The sequence below is a fragment of the Xenopus laevis genome, chromosome 3L, assembly GCF_017654675.1.
Source record: "Xenopus laevis strain J_2021 chromosome 3L, Xenopus_laevis_v10.1, whole genome shotgun sequence".
Taxonomy (NCBI): domain Eukaryota; kingdom Metazoa; phylum Chordata; class Amphibia; order Anura; family Pipidae; genus Xenopus; species Xenopus laevis.
The window spans coordinates 65,933,131-65,951,161 of NC_054375.1; the positions used below are offsets into that span (position 1 = coordinate 65,933,131).

The following is an 18,031-nucleotide window of genomic DNA, read 5'->3' on the forward strand; positions in this document are numbered from 1 at the left end:
GGCGAAAAATTAACGATTGAATTGGACTGGGACCAGAACTGAATCCAGTGAATTGGAACAGATTTAGCCTAAAAGAAATATGCTGCAATTACTACAGTTCTACAAGTTTAAACCCTTTCTCCATGGGCCTCCAGAGGGAAGGGGACACTTTCCCCTCACCAGTTTTCCCCTCAAACAGAGTAAGAAAAAGCACCTCAGTTCCCCATAATGGTGTTAAAGATCACAGTATCTGCTAATTCTCTGCCTTTCTCCTGATGACATTGCAGCTCTCTCTGGCAGCGTCTCTGGGATAAAAACTTTGAATTTTCAGCCTGCTCACATGATGAGAGTGGGTGTGGGTGTGGGGTTGTGCATGCACGTGCTACTCCCCTTCACTAACATCTAAATTTCCACAAGTAAATTGCATTGGCTTTGCTGTTGCTGCCCCAGCCGCCCCTGAATATTCACTATGAGAATAATTGTATTACATGATGTATGTTCTATTGACATAGCTGAGACTAAATAGATTTGTGTATGTATGCAAATCTTTTCTATGGGGGCCTCTGCTTCTAAGACCATTATGTGTATTCAGCTAACACTGTAAGTACTGGTGCCAGAAGTTCAGGGAAATTAGATGAGTTCCCATGGAACGATATGGGTATCATGAATAACGGGACTGGGGCATAAAAATTAAATCTTTTTTCCCCAAATGATATCACTTATTATTGTGCTATGCATAGTGCTACACATTTGTCTCATGTACACACTCTGCTTAACCAGCCCCTCTAGTTACAAAGTTACATGTCAATACCTTAGCACCTTGCTACTGTATACAGGCTAAGTCTAGAAAAACTATTTGCTTTTGGTTGATGATCCCCTCTCCCTGAAAAAATATCCTGCAGATGCTCATGTATTACTCCTAGGTCTAGACTTAGGGCTGATTAATTAATGAATTAATGATCAAACCTTGGGAAGTAAGAAAACACAGAAAGAAGTTGTTTAGTATAAGCCATTCTATAACCTACTAACTTAAGTTAACTTAAAGGTGAACCCCCCCTTAAGGCTACAGGGGCAGGATGACATAGAAGAGCTGCTTAATAAGGATAAAATAGGGAGTTACATTTACTTGATGGGATGGATTATTATTGGTATAGCTCATGAAAGTCTGAAGGCTGCAGATAAGTCTGATGAGACAAAATAGAAATCAGATGTATTCGGCCTTATCTAAAGCTGACCGTACAACTCAAGATCCACTTATTTGGTTAGGTCATTTATATATTTCACTTTTATTGTCCTTAATGTTTTCAAACAGAACCCAAAGATTTCCATTAAGGCATTTGCACAAATTTCAGTTGGTGTTAACGATCATGTAAAATCCTGGTTGGAATTGATACATAGCAGGATTAATGACATGCCACTTTATACTTATCAAGACGATCCCCATGGCAAATGCTTCTCTTCAACAATTCTGTTTTAATCCAGTGGAAAAACACCTCACTGTCCCACCATGCACCTTGGCTTGCCTTGTGCACCCATCAGGCCTTTAGTATTGGCCATTTTAGAACCAAGTTTTTCGTTTCTGATAATGATTTATTTCATGTACATACAATTTGCAATAATGACCATACGAGCAGTTTTTGAGGCACAGATTTATATAGATATACAGTGCATCACCAATTCAGCCTGTAGAAAAGTCTTTATCTACCTATCAAAAAGCAATATCATAGAACATTATCTGACAAGTATCCATCCAATTTCCTGCAAAAATCCTTTCCATGGCATATGGAATCATCTTCTTTCTCTGACACAAGAAGAAAGGTAAAATATTGTGCTGGAAAAACTAATTTTAATACATTCCTTATGCATAACAGAATATTCCCCATCATTTTGGATCAAGTTTGCTTTGTAACGTAGAGTTTTTGAATATATTAAAATGTTTATTTTATTCTTTATGTTCTTTCTTTTCATCGTGAAACTCCAGAATATCTGTCTCTTTAATCTCTGTATGTGCATTTAACAGTTCTTCTCTATGCAACATATGAGTGAATGGATTGGGGTCTGTATTTGCTGTATAGGTTCTGTTCTCAAAAGCCATTAAAAGAGGAATGCTTTGCTCAAATTTTGTGTTTGGGGGAGCATTTGTTGTATGACTCTCTGCTGGAAATACAGTTTCACTCCATCGGTGGTCTTTTGCTATATCAGCTGATTTTTCCTCAGCTTGTACTGGTGCCGTTACACCTGTTTCTACCTGGGAAGCTTGCTCGGGATGTTTCGGTTGTACAGTGTTAGTATCACATTGATGGTTACCAGCACGTTCCATAGTATTAGATGCAGTCAGTGAATTGGACTGAGGAGGGACAGCTGCCTGAGCAGTTGCCATGGTCTCACCAGAACTACTTACAGCTCCTGCGGAAGCTTGTACATCTACATTGGGCGTATTCTCATTGTTGGTAGATGTTCTTCCAGAAGTATCAGACCTACTAGCCTCCCGAATAGTTGACAGATCTCCTTTAGGTGTGTTGGCTTTTGCATTCTTATCGGTTGATTCCCGTCTTTTAGTATGGAATGCATGATGCCTTGCTTTGTGTGGTGCATCATGAAAACTGCCAGAATAATTGAGTTCACTTGGAAAGAATATATTAGATGCATCACTTCCTTGTCTGCTGTACCCTCCTCGACTGCTGGAGTCTGGAGAATGTTCATGAACACTTAAAAAACGTTTTACTCTTCTTAGAACTGAATGTTGCCTTCTAGGTTTGTCTTCATCTAGTAGCCAATCTTCCCGCAGAAATACAGAATCAGGAAGTCTGTAACATATACAGTAAAACACAACATAGTTTTTCTAAATGTATCTTCAACTCAACTGCAAAATGCACTCTAATTGTCTCTAATGGGATTACTGCAGATTCATGGTCACATGGTTACATGCCCAGGCTGCATTACACTACAATGTTCAAAGTTGGCTGGTAGTGCCCTAGACATGACCCTCTTCTCCATTTTGGCTACAAGGCTGAAATTATACTGTCAATGCCATGTTCTCGAATAATGAATGTTTTTGTGCATCATGTTTTTGAATTCCTCCTTGTTCCATTCAGATCTGTTAATGACTTTCCTTATCTCCTTTCCTTTCCCCTAATATCTGCCTGGTTCCCACAGTTTTATATCTTACATTTTGACCTCTAACCTCTTATCTTAATGTCTTTATCTGTCCACTCAAACTTTTTGATTGTTACAGGTCCAGAGTTTGCCTGATGATTCTGCAGAGCATTGCCTGATTGTTACAGACCCTTCCAGTCCATGATTCTCTTTTCTTCCTCATAGCCTCGATATGACTCTCTTCTTCATTTTGGCTACAAGATTTCCCTTTTAGGGTCCTGAAATCATATTGTCAATGACAAAGTCTCTACTACTCTATGGTTTTTTGTGAGCCAAGTTTTTGAATTGCTCCTTGTGCCTATTCAGATGACTTCCTTTATCCCTTTCATTTCTCCTAATAACTGCCTGTTTCCCACGGTATAACAGTTTAGTTTTTGACCTCTGACCTGTTATCTTAATGTTTTTATATCTGTCCACTTAAACTTTTTGCCTGTCACTGATCCAGAGTTTGCATAATGATTCTGTAGAGCATTTGTTACAGACCCTTTCATTCTGAGATCTTTTTCTTCCTCATAGCTTCCATCTCTGTTAATATTTCTCTACCTTCCCTGTGTTACTTACTGCTAGGAACAAGTAGGGCTCCTGATTCCAAAGGTGACCCAAATTCAGACATTTACATTGTCTGTTGTGTGCATGATTTACTGTATACATTTGGGAATAAAGGAATTTACAGTTGTATAAAATCCTAGATTACTGCTAAGACAACTTACCCCATGTGAACGGTTGAACCCAAGAATGAAGGAATACAGTAATCAGCAGCTGCTAGCGTGTATGGTGGTCGAGCATCTGAGTCATTCCAGTAAATATCTTTGTTCATTTTTGGTAAGCTCATATGCATTTCATCTACAGCCATAAGTGATACCTGGATATAACAATTATTTATATTAATATATATATATATATATATATATATATATATATATATATATATATATATATATATATATATGTGTGTGTGTGTATATATTTATATTATTTATATTATATTTTATGCCATTCTTTAATATAAGACATTATCACATTTTGTAATTTTAGAGGCCAATGAAAGCCAAAAATCTAGGAGGAGTAACTCCTCTGTGAACCTGTGGTAATACCCCTCTGTGAACCGCAGCAGCAGGTGGGGCCCGGGTGACATGGGGGCCTGGACTGCGGGATATTCTGTATCATAATTCCCCCTCCCCAGCCAATTGTGTACCTTTAAAATAGAAGCATGGTGAGAGTGGAGAGGTGCACAGCCAGCAAACTGGGAGGGGGGCCTGGGGAGGAGGGACTGTTCACGCCGGACCCCCCACAGTAGATGTTTTTGCGGGGGACCTGACCTTGTCTCATGGCAGAAACACCCCTGCATATGACATACATGGGCCAAATAGCACTGAGCCGATCATTGGCCTCTGGATTGTACAGAGGCACCTACAGCCCGTCAGATGAGGACTGCATCAATATGTCAGTAGGACCTCATCAAGGGGAAAATCAAACATGGCTGACAGCTAGCTAGTCAATTTTCGGGCAGATATACATCTGGCAGGCCTGTCAGTGGGCCCCATACATAAGCCAATAACTTGCCAACTTGGGCCACCTTTACTTGACCTGTGTATGAGCATCTTTACTGTGATTTAATTCCATTGTGTCCTCAAGGTTAGAGCATCTTACTGTCTGACAGGCCCTTAGATCCATTCTCATCTGTCACAGATAACTGCAAGCCCTTCATCTACAGTTCTGGGACAGTCAAAGTGGACCATAGGCATACATTTAGCATTCTGTAGAAAGGTTTAGGGGGATCAGTCCACGTAATCTCAAATGTATTATAGGCATGGGATCTATTATCCGTAATTTTGGATCTAAAACTACAAAATCATTTAAACATTATAAACCCATTAGGATGGTTTTGCTTCCATTAAGGATTAGTTGGTATTGAGTACAAGGTACTGTTTTATTATTACAGAGAAAAATAAATCTTTTTTTTTTAAATTTTAATTATTCGATGTTATTTGGAACTTTATGGATAACAGGTTTCTGGATATTGGATCCCATACCTGTACTAATAATAATTTTATGCAGTGTTACAGATTGGCCTTTTTACTTGTCTAATAATGCTGAATATGATCACACACACACACACACACATATATATATATATATATATATTTATATTTACAGTGAATTGTGCAAAGATACAACCCAAACCTAAAAGGATAAACTGACCTGAAGATTTCTGTCTATGCACCAATTTGTTTCAAAGTCATCGTCATCTTCACCAAAGGGATTAATAAGTTGCTCAGCAACCTGCGAGAAGAATTTGAATTAGTAATGAAAATGACCTATCCAGTTACATTTTCAAGAATTCTGTAGTTGTGAATAGAAAATACATACATTATAATCTGTGGCATAACTAGAGTGCTCCGGAGGCCACCCTGCAAAAAAATCTTCAGAGGGGCTGGCGCACTCTGATCCCCATTCTCCCACCCACTTCCCATCCCGCCTCTGCCCTGAGCCTGCCTCCGCCCACTCCCGCACGACTTGTGTTCCCCTTCCTCGCCGCAGATTAGAGAGCGGCTGGGGGGGTATTAGCTATAGAAGAAGCAGAGGCTACAGTCTGGGCCCCCTGTTCCCCGGCGACTGTGGGGTCTGTTTCCTCTATAGTTACACCACTGATTGTAATTGATGTAATAATTTGGAAATCTGGACAGGTCTTTAAAATTAATGGCACTGTGATCAGCTAATCAGCGGTCGCCACATCATAACTCCGTCCCTGACATCACTGGCAGATGCCCAGACCATCACCCACTCCCTGATGTCATTTACCTCCCTCAATATCACAATGCCTGTCCCTGACATCACCAGACCCACTCCCCACTGGTCTGCCTTGACCACATGTGTTTGGGACTGTTTAGGAGGTGATAAGAATAATCAGATTTTTTTTGTATGTTTACTATAGCTTTAGCTAAAAATCAATATCTTTGTGCCAGTGCTGTATAGATTCTTTCTGGAGAAACCAATGCTGGGGTGTGGCCCTTGGTATGATTTCAACCAGGTCATTATCTGCAAGTAGTTCTCTTCATGCTTGACTGGTCTTTCTCTGGGGTACTCTGGTTACCTCGGTTTACCTCCCACACTTCAAAAGCATACTGGCAGGTTGACTGGCATCTGGTAAATATGGCCAGGGACAGAACTAGGGGTAGACAGAGAGGCACCTGCCTAGGGCACAACTAGGGTTGCCACCTTTTCTAGAAAAAAATACCGGCCTTCCTATATTCTTGCCATTTTTTCCTTTTAATAACATTGGCACCAAGCATCATTTTTATTGGCCAGTCCGGTAAAATACCGGCCAGGTGGCAACCATAAGCACAACAATAGGGGGCTCTGGGCAGGTACCTGTTAAAGTGTCTTCTGCCTACCCCTAGTCCATGTTCACTCACCTCTGCCTCTCTCCCTTCCCCTCACTCTCCCGTCCCTTTGTCGCTCTCCTCCCCTCCCCCTTCTGCTGCACTCCACTCCCTCCCCTGTCCTCCCCTCTGCCATGGTGCATGTTTGGCATGCTGGCCAACCGGAATGCCTAGGGCACCCGGACAGCGTGGCCTGGCCCTGAATATGGCCCAAGCATGTGTATATATGAGACACTGTAGAGCTTACATTATGAGTTTAGCTGGGGCAGGGACTGGTCAGAACAATGTATAATAAAGTGCTGCACAACATGTCAGCAGTGTATAAACAAAAGATAATAAACGCAATAACTATGGATATCATTCTATTTGATGTTCTGATGTTTTAGCTTACCTTTAGCCAGCCTGCATAAAAGAAAAATTGCAGTAACGTGAAGACTGGAACATACAGATCTAAATCATGGCCAGGATATGCTTGCTGGGGATCCAGGAACTGACGTCCAATTAAACAAGCAAAGAAAAATGTATATACAGCAAGTGTTACAACCTGCAAGGCAGAAAATATATTAGAATGAATTTACACTTCAGAGTGAAACAGTGAACAGTATATTCGTTAATGAGGGGGGTAGATCATGTACCTGAGTGTAGACTAGAGGGATTCCGACCCAGTCATAGCCAAACAGTAAACTGCACCAGGATCTGAACCTGTTCATCTCCTGGGAACAAGCAAATAGGAATATATTAAGTTACTGATGATTAACTATAAAGATATAAGGGTTAACAAGGATTAGCTATTACAAAAAAGTGCACATGCTGGTGTGCAAATGCACTATGCCCCATTTGTGTCTGAACATGAAACACTGAATTAGGCATTTTAAGCACAATATAGTTTTGCCCAAATCTTAAATTTACCTGACATTCTGTAAATGCAGTCAGAAGCTAAAATGATCTGGCTTTTTATTGTATAAAGTTAATATCATACCTAATAGCTTCTCTGGCAGCATTTTTCGGATGATGGAGTAATGCCAAAAAACACTTATGCCTCCTGTGTTTGATTTTAATGGCAACCTCCACTCCTCTTTTCTAACCTCTCTTTTTGGGTCAAAACCTGCCTGTACCAGCCATGACAAAAGGTTGCTATTAAAAAATAGCAGACAGCAATTTTAGGCATTTCTTACAGCATATTTCCACTGGCAGAGTAACTGTCAGGTGTGATGTTAGCCTAAGACAGCAGTTCTGTTTATTACAATTCATATCTAAAACTACTGCCTTTTGGCACATACCCTGTTTTTAGAGCACACAATGCTGTCAATTTGCAGGCAAGAACAAAATAAATAGATGATAAAAGTATTATACATAGTCTTGTACTATTTCAATCTGATATTTTGCAATGTACTGTATAAAGATGATTAAGATGAAGCCTGGTGAATCTGCATTTATGTATGCAGTAGTTTTTTACAAGCATTTATTTTTCTTCTGCTATAAAGACTAAACTTGATGAGCTCAAAGGCTAACCTTCATGAGCTCAAAGACTGAACTTTGGGCTTTTCGACTCCCCATTTTTTTTTATAACCTTCCTATGTTACCTTGTTTACTCAACCATGCACAATATTATTCTCCATTTTTAAGAATTATGAACATATTTATCTGGAAAACAGTTAAACTGATTCTGAATTTCTATTATTTGAGCACAAATACTTGATTTCGCAACCTAGACCTCTCATTTATTGTCAGGGGGCACACGTGGTCACCATATCAACCATTTATAGCTCCAACTGCATGTAAAGTACAAACTAGCAGTTCTTACCAATTTAAAATACTGAAATAAACACTGATTAAATTAAAAACAAAATTACAAAACAATATTGATAACAAGTATAATGTTATTTAGAAGATGGATATTACTATTCAGGACATCAGGCAATTTCTTCAGCACACCTGGCGAGTTCAAAGATTTTTTTCCCCATATGACTCAAAACTTGGAAGTGACTGATATATAACTGAATAATAAACTCTATACTCTCCAGAGACACCCCCTCACATGTGTAGGCCAAAGCAAATACAACAAGACACTGCTTCTTGAAGTCTTCTCAGTACTGTATATATTTAGTTCCCTGGTGACATGGCCACAGGCAGGGTAGTAGTTACAATCAACAGCAGTACTCTCAGCAGGTGTTACAAAGCTCAAACATATCCTCCTGATAGTTATCTCATTACCCCTTATGCCAAGTTCTTACATTGGCAGGTAATGTCATGGTCACTAATCCCTCCTTCGTCTGTCCTCGGTGGAGGATCTGGCTGCTTTTTGTTATGTTTTGGTAGCTGAGGATAAGTAGATTATAACAGTGCTTTATTAGCAGACTCATGCAGCCATTATACAACAGTAAGCATCTCTAACATCACAAGCTGTATAGAACATATGCACGGTATAAGTCTTGAGCACAGTGACATCTACAGGCCATTTGTATAAACACCACACTTTTCTAACTATCTTAATCCTATCTGTCACTCTTAGAGTGACTTATTACAAGAGATAGGATATTAAACTACTTTGAATTATCCTTCCTTCTAGTGAGCCATCCATTCCAGAGACCTAACTGGAGTCATATCAGCCTGGGTTCAGCATTTGCCCGGGTTCCCCACTGCAGTTCCCCATTCTCCAGATGTGCATCTACGTGCATACTTTCACCTTTTTTCATCTATCCTCACGCCCCATGCCTCTTACAGCCCCCATAGGGGGGTGGGTCTGGGCACAATCCCCTATTTACCCCTGGGCCCCCCTGTAGTTACGCCACTGATTCAAGCCTTCAAAATTGTCTGCAGGAACTCCCCATCATGGATTTTGTTAGGAGTGTCAGTGACACACACAAGCACAGTCTGCTCTGAGCAACTGCTGAGAAGCTAAGCTCTTTTCACGCAGAAAAAGAGGTTTGTCTGTTATAGCAAATGATACTACAAGACTGATTATTAAATTCTGATGCAAATTGCACTGGTTTTTGAGCTGCCATGTAGTTCACCTTTAAATTCACTTTTTGTATGTTATAGAATGTCCTATTCCTAGCAACTTTGCGATTGGTCGTCATTATTTATTTTTTTATAGTTTTTTTGCTTTCTTATTCTGACTCTTTCCAGCTTTCAAATGAGGGTCACTGACCAAACAACTTATTGCTCTGTAAGCTTTTATTATTATTATTATTATTATTATTGCTACTATTTATTTCTATTTTTTCTATTAAGTTCCTCTCCTGCTCATATTCCAATTTCTCATTTAAACCACTGTCTGGTTGCTATGGTAAACAAAGCTCTAGCAACCAGATAGCAGCTCAAATTATAACTGGAGGCCTGCTGGACCCACAAAAATAAAATTGCAAATTGTCTCAAAATATCAATGCCTATGTGATACTAAAAGTTAATTTAAAGATGATCAATTCCTTTAATTACTAAGCAGTCTTATTTTGTGACTTTTATATTCTGTATATGCAGATATTCACTTCTAAAGGGCTGTAGTTGCTTTGGGCTGGTACAGAACCAAATAACATAAAGTGCAGCATTTCTATCCTAAACTTTAGTTCACCTGAAATGAGAACCCAAGGCCCAGACTGGCAATATGTGGATTCTGGTGGAGGGGCTTTTTACTGGGCTTGTTGGGGGCTGTTTGGGCCTCTGTGTACTGTGTAAATATTATTGCCTTTTTTGAATCCTAGTCCAGGCGTTGAGAATCCCTCCACTTTTCCAACTCTCTACAGATCCAGCCTACAGCTCAAGTTAACTTCTTCAAGTAATGAAATGATTAACATCTTACTCCTCTACACAAGACTTGTTGTAGCTTTTTCTCTGATACAAACCTAAACCTCTGCACTTCATTAATAGATAGTACTATTCACAGCTCATGAAAATAAAATGACAAAATTCACAACTTGTTACAGAACAGGATTGTTTAGTTACTTATACTTACATTCATCATCATTTGCAAGTCTATACTGTCCCGAATTCTTCCTTCTAATCTAGCTTTTGAAGCAAGATTTCCAAACCAGATTACAGGCACCCAGTATTTAAGATGTGGAGATTTAAGGCTGTCAAATAGTTTTCGTTCATCAGAGGTCATAAACCCTGGTAAAGACAGAACCCTTGTTATATTTAGCAGCTTATAAAAAATGCCTGAAACTATTAATTTTGGAATAAAACAACTATCTGTGCAGCTCTAGTCAGTGTAATTCAACACTAATTCTGGGGCACTTGCCAATCATATGTAAAAATACTGACTCCCTTGACACCGAAGAGCTCATTTATCCCCCAAAATGTGTAATTTTTACTTTTTTTTTTTTATTACTTAAGGCACATAACACTGGGCAGTAATGGACTGAGAAGCCAATGTGTATTTTGCCTAGCTCTTCTGGGACCTATTTAAAGGAACAGTAACACCAAAAATGCAGAGTTTTAAAGGAATGACAATATAGTGTACAGTTGCCATGCTATGGAAAAACTGTTGTGTTTGCGTCATAAACTCTACTATCAAGCACAGGATACACATTCGATAACATATAAATTCTGCAGAATCCCATTGTATGCTACAGAGCTTATTTGTTATCTGCTGTTTATCCTGTGCCTTTTCTCCTTTTCAGCTCTGAATGGCTGCCCCCATGGCTACACAGCAGCTTCTTTATATAAACTATTGTAGAGTTTCTGAAACAAATACACCAGTTGTAGTAGTACAGCACAACAGCAAATTATAATTTTATTACTCTATAAAGCACTTTAATTTTTTGTTGTTCCTTTAATTAAAAAGTTACTTCTAAGAAAAGTCTTGATAGTATATAGTATAATTAAGGCATATTTTTTGTTTCGCTCTAAGCAGCTAGCATAGAAACAATGTTATTGCCTATTTTTATAGCATCTAAATTTTTGGCCATCTTGTTGAAAAGTCTTTCGTTATGCAGCACATTCTTTGTGCTAGCATGCATCGGCACTTTTTACCTGACCTCTTGCTAGCTGTGATAAACCATAAGCCTTTTTTAGAATGGCATGTTATCTATATATATAGATCACATGACTCCAGGGGGTTCCTCTGTGCTCAGCTGGCAAATATACACAAAATAACGGAAACAATACAGTATTCATTGTGCCCATATTTTTACTTCCGTCTGAAGAACTGAATAGTTGCAAATTCTCAGACAGACCTTCATCAAACTGGAGCACTGGAAGGTTTGAGTAGATGTGTGTTTCATACATAGGATAAAGGTTGGTGGCGGTGCTATATATGGTACATTACACTCACTCACCCTAGATTACTGACTCAATTCAAATGCTGGGATAGACTTAGAGACATTTGTTGAAAACAAATGACTTTAATTGTCCCAAAGAAGAAGAGATTTGTCGCTGGGCGACTAATCTCCCTTAATCTGAGAGTGTGCCCAAATTTTGTAGTTTAAAAACATCTGTAGGGCCTTGTTTGCCTATAAGTGGTAGAACTTCTTGGTGATGTATACTCATGCAAATTATGTGTGACTCTAAGGGGCAAATTCATCAAGGGTCGAATTTCGAGGGGTTAAATCCCTCGAAATTCGACTGGGGAATAGAATTGAATAGAATCGAATAGGCAATTCGGGTGAATTTACGCGCTGGCGAATATTCGCCAGGTGAATAGGTGTTCGATCGAATATTCGCTCGAAGGATTTTCATTCGATCGAATGCCTTTTTATTCTATCAAAAACTTGGAAAACAAGCCCATGGGACTTTCCCATAGGCTTTTAAAGCAATTCGGTAGGTTTTAGGTGGCGAAGTAGGCAGTCGAAGTATTTTTAAAAGAGACAGTACTTCGACTATCGAATGGGCGAATAGTCGCAGCGTTTTTGCGCTCGATCCAGTACTTCGACTATCGAATGGCGAATAGTCGCAGCGTTTTTGCGCTTGATCTATTCGAATCATTCTACTCAGGCAAATTTACGACAATTCGATAGTCGAGGAGCACAAAAATTCTAAGTTTTTTTACTTCGAATCCTTCACTCGAAGTTAGTGAATCGGCCCCTAAGTGATTTTATTACACAGTAAATAATCTGATATTCAGTTTTACTTCAGCTTTGCTTAGCTAAAAGCATGTTTTTATGATTTATTGCAGAACAAAATACCTGCTTCTACGACATGATCCATGGTTGGAAACCTTTTGTATACAGCAGTACTGACAGAGCGGAAGATCAGTAGGGATGTCAGGTTCACATAGCGCATTAGGGTTCTCCTCAGTAAACGTCCATATTCATCTCTCCCATGTACATTGCTGGAGATTAGGAACATAAGTCTGTCAGGCCAAGGTAGATTCACAAACTGGTTCCACCACCGGTTTACCACAAGAGTGACATAAAAGCCTATAAGTTAAGAAAATATAAATCATTTGCAGTGGCAAACAAAAGATAAATATACACTTCTTGTTGTGCTTAGAATGTGTGACAGACTCAGGGTCCCAAGAATGTATTCACATATATAATGTATTTATGGTAATGTTCTAAAATATCATTAGGGGAACTGAAATAAGTGCTGACACAGAATACTGATATAAAAATAATTTACTTGTACCTGAAAGCAATGAGTTATACTGTATAAAGAAGCACAGTGCTACCAGATAACGTGAAAATATACGTCTAGGAAATCCAGCAAGACGGGCTGCACTGAGAGCAATTTCATTTAAATACAATCATGGGTTGCAACTTCTTGTGCTTGCAGGGGAAATATATATATTTTGGCACTAATTATGACTTTTTTTATAATTCCTTTTTGACAAAAAGTATCCTATCTTGTGTTATGATAGGCATTCTAGAATTGGCATATGAATCACAGCAAAATACTTAAGTTCTGATCAGATAACTTTCATCTGAGCAGCTCCATTTACTGCACTGCAGGCTGACGTTGGCAGTGACTGAATCATCCGATTGAGTGTAAGAGATTACAGGTTAGAGTAAATAAAAGCAATGAACATTTAGAAGACTAAAATAAATTAAATGGGGCCTATTTTAGGATAAAAATAAAGTTCACCACAGTTCACCATAAACATCACATTTTTCTGTTCAATAGTATACGATTTTAGGGGCATATTTAGCAAAGGGTGACAATAGAGTTAAACAATAAATATGTCCTTCTGAGCACATTTATGATGAGCTGCCCTTACTTTATAAAAATGAATGTAACAAAGCAGCATTCTGTCAGTCTGTTATTGTTCAGCGTCTGTCAAGGCCATAAAATAATTTACCCTAAATATCACCCTTACTGGTGTTCAGGCTGAGTTCTTCATTCACTCCTTCAAGTCTAGATGAAAGTAAAGAAACTAGATCTGTTCCTTAATAAAAAACGCTTTGTGAAGCTACAGAAGGGCTTACATTTAAGTTCTTAAAGGCAATGTCAACATTTTTTTTGCCTAATAAAAGAAAACATAATTCTAAGCAACTTTTCAATATACATTGATGAAAATGTTTCTATTGTTTTTAAGTTATCTGTATACAGTATGTATTGCCTTTTTAAATCAGTGTTTGTCTGTCCCTGTCTATTCTCTGCCCTTATGGCTCAGACTGCTGATACAATCTAAAGCTGGCCATAGATGTTGAGATTTTTAAAAGATCAGATCTGATCGTGAGACCACGATCTTCTCAGAACGATCGTACGATCGTACGAATTTACCATCAACTAAAAAGACCAATTTACCAGGAAAACAAAGGGGAGCTGCCTGCTTGGCCCTGCAAACATAGATAAATTGCACTGGGACCGACAAAGATATTTTGACCTGGCCGATCAATTTCCCGACCGATGTTGGCCGAAAAATCATAAGATGTACGATCGTTTGAATCCCACTAACCGCACGATAATTTCGAAGGATTGGTCTGGCTTCCCTAAAATAGGTCGTTCGGCAAGAAGAATCGTCGCATCTATGGGGAGCTTTAGACAAGGCAGCTGATTAACAGACCTGTCTTTGTTGGGGAAATAAGACTTTTGCAACTTTGCTAAAAAAGTTACAACCAAGAGTTAAGTAAATGCTGCTTTCAATAGCAATTGTTTTTACAAATAGCTTTAAAAGCAATGAAAAAAAGTATATTGGAAAGTTGCTTCAAATTAATGTATTCTGTATTACTGTTTTCTTTTATTAGGCAAATTTTTATTTTGGTGTTTACTTGCTCTTTAACTGTGGTGCAGACTATTGCCCAGGTCTGGAAACAGGATTTCACATGATTCACTCTGTTTGTATACTGAAGTTCCCAAATGAAATAATATTAAATGAAATACAATTAATTAGCAAGCTTTTTAACAGATTCTTGTGACAAAATTTAGAATCCATGAAGTGGTTGTGATACTATTGTCAAATATAGATAACGGATGGAATGACTGTTGCTATCATCTGATCTTGCAGAATAGGCAAATGCTGGAACAATATCCATAGGCATACTGGTCCTATTTTACAGCAAAAATTATACGTCTAATTTATAACATGCTTCTTAAGAAGGATGTAATATGACAGTTTATGAGCCACGTATATATATATATATATCTATATATATATATATATATATATATATATATATATATATATATATATATATATATATATATATTCAGCAACTCCTTTGAACTTCTTGATGAGTGATGCAAATCAATTGAAGGCAAAAATAAAAGATACAACAGAACACAAAACAGTTATCATGAAGCAGCTCTTTGCAGTAAGGCAATTGTTTGCACTCGAAAAGAAGCATTCTTCTACAAAGTGTGTTAGTACCCTCATCATGCCTTCCTTGTGCCATAAAAACTTCATGCAAAGGGCTTGATTCAGTTAGGAATGATAACATTCTACTTACATTTCTTATATTATCTATTATTACTATGCAAGAAAACAACAAAGCGAATGTTTATTGAAAGTACCCTAATGTCCTACTTCAGGTAGATGAAAGATACTTAAGGTGGGACATAGCTACAGGGCATAATATTTTTTTGACTATCTACCTGTGTGAACCAATCAGGTGTCTTAATTCTGACCACAGAAGGCCAGTAAATGGTAATTGCAGATTGTTTGTTATGAGTTACTAGACATTGACATTTGGTCTTTTCAGGTTTTGGCTGTCATGCTTCCCTTATTAAACACCTTAACGTGACTCACTTCGAAGAGTGTCCAAACCATCAGCTGTTGTATATTGGGCCATTACAGTGTAAAAGTTTGTGCAACTGCACAAACCATTATACTTTTGTCTGTTTCAAGAGAGACTGACACATGACAATTTTTGCATGACTGTCATTATCAATTTAAAAGCCCCCTGCACTGTCTGGAAAATAAGATGTGCTTTCTCCTCAAGTTTCCCTGACCACATGGGCCTGTGGACTTTATTGATCGGTAAGTGATTAGCAAACAGTTCATTGTTGCCTTTAAAATGTAAACCTTGGTAACAGATGAGGAAAAAGTATCATACCTAAATGAACTTAGCCCCAAGTGCGTTATGTCTTTCCAAGTGAGAGCAGTTGCAAAAATCTGGCCCACAGATAATGGCTACTTACCTAACACAAATGTTACTGGAATTTGTTCAGCATATTTGTCACAGTAAAGTGAGACTTTTTCAAAGTAACGTTTTTGAGAATCTGTAAGAAAGAATCTGCAACAGAAAGACAATAAACGTACACTTTTCCTGAAATCCCTGGGTCACAACATCTTCTATTGTGAAGTAACTCTGTGAGCGAACTGTTTTAGGTGCTTTTACATTTCATGCAGAACAATTTAATTGCAGTGCTGCCATAGCCTTTCAAATGGACACCATATACTCAGATTTTCCTGTGCAGTTACACCTAGTATAGGGAAATACCTATGCCTATTTAATTGTATGGTATATTTCTATACAGTCTATAAGACATCTACATCTAAGGAATAACTATGGAAATGAATATATTTCTTGCCCAATTTGGCTGCCCATGCTCTCAATAATTCCAGATTGTGCCCTCTTGATGGCTAAAATACACTCCACATGGAATTTTCTTTAGGGGGAAGTTCCCAAACTATGGGGGTGACCACTTGGGAGGAGCTATAGTCATTTTTTAGATCTCTAAATTTCTTACAAACTATTGTTGGGCCATAAAGGAACCCAGAAAGTAAAATGTACAAGGAAGGTTGTTGCAGGTCAGTGTAAGAGACAATAATAGAGTAGGCATCACTAAAACTGCAAGCCTAGGTAGAAACACATACTATATACATAGAAAATAATGAAAGTAGTACAGAAAATAATTATGCATTTAGCTCTTATAGGGAAAATAAAAATCAAAACCCTGTTTATCAAGACATTTGCCTTTAGAAAAAAAACGATGCCACCCCAACCCCAATGCCTATACTTTTTTCTTGGTATTGTATCTGTAGTCTTTAATATCTCTCCTTCCTGCCTTCCTCTCCCTGTCCACCATTTTCCTTTACTTCATCTCAGCTTATGATGCTTGGAATTTACTTTTTGTGCCTAACCTGCAAACTGCACTTAGGATGGACAAGAGGCTTTTTGTTCTGCACATGGCTGAATCATACGCCAGAGCAATGGGAAGGGAAAAGGCACTAATGTTATTCAGAAGTTCAAAAAGCCTTTGTGATAAGAATGTCAACCCTGGAGCAAAACACTATATGGGCAAAAGTATCCAGACAACCTATTAAATTGCATCTTGTCAGTTTTAAAACGTACTGCCAAACTGTCTCTAGAAATAACGTCAGTGCAAGAACTATTCATTGTAATACACACAAACCTAATGTTACCATGTACAAGAGAAGTATAATGATATTTGCCATTGGGTTCTCTGAATTGATTAATCATACTTCACATCTGGCAGTCTAACAGACTAGTTTGGGTTTGGTGGATGCCAGGAGAAATGTTGAACGTGTAATGGCAACAGTAAAATTTAAGCTTGGCAAGGTTGTCAAATGAGCTGATATTTCCCCTGATATGCCTAGAAAATGTGGGTAATAATGGGCTAGGGCCAAACGATCCGATTATAACGACCAGAATAGGGGCTGCTGGGGTGAAAACCACATCAACAAACGAATGCGGCCCTTAATCCAACATGAAAATCAAACCTGTCAAATAATATGATATATTGATGACAAGCATCATATAGATTCAATATCTAGTATGCGTACCCATACACAAGTCTTCCATGTAGCATGTAAGTCATTGTTCATAATCATACATTTGTGAGCATAATCTTCCTAAAATTATAATGTTGTACATAAAGATCTGTAGAGCTTTTGGGCCCCAGTGCCCAAGGCCTTCATTACATGATGCCACTGCATATCATGTGCATACTGTATAATTAAAGTATCATTTTTGTACAACATATTGTCAAACTATGTACATTGGATTTTATCACTCCCCACTTTAATAGCTTAGCACTTTTTTTCTTTTTTAAGTTTATCTCAGAATATCATTGTCTGGGCCTATGATAAATTAGATAGTCACTGTGTTAGGAGCAGTAATTGTAATGTTGTGACTACCACATGATAAATGTAATATAATGTTCAAGCCATG

The 18,031-nt window shown here is 38.2% G+C and overlaps 1 protein-coding gene across 2 annotated transcripts in view; it reads right to left on the bottom strand.

Annotated features, from left to right (window-relative positions):
• Window positions 1-1,613: 1,613 nt before the first annotated feature.
• best3.L (bestrophin 3 L homeolog) overlaps window positions 1,614-18,031 on the bottom strand; it is a 34,617-nt gene continuing 18,199 nt past the window's right edge. Inside the window, exons 5-12 of one of the 2 annotated variants that reach the window (XM_018252464.2) lie at window positions 16,035-16,129; window positions 12,641-12,874; window positions 10,471-10,625; window positions 7,154-7,231; window positions 6,910-7,062; window positions 5,338-5,418; window positions 3,846-3,997; window positions 1,614-2,786 (exon numbers count right to left, since the gene is read on the bottom strand). In XM_018252464.2, the coding sequence (XP_018107953.1) occupies window positions 1,922-2,786; window positions 3,846-3,997; window positions 5,338-5,418; window positions 6,910-7,062; window positions 7,154-7,231; window positions 10,471-10,625; window positions 12,641-12,874; window positions 16,035-16,129 (1,813 nt within the window). In that variant the 3' untranslated portion in view covers window positions 1,614-1,921. Of the gene's footprint in view, window positions 2,787-3,845; window positions 3,998-5,337; window positions 5,419-6,909; window positions 7,063-7,153; window positions 7,232-10,470; window positions 10,626-12,640; window positions 12,875-16,034; window positions 16,130-18,031 lie in introns of those variants that run through there. The other variant, XM_041586349.1, reaches the window with a different exon arrangement.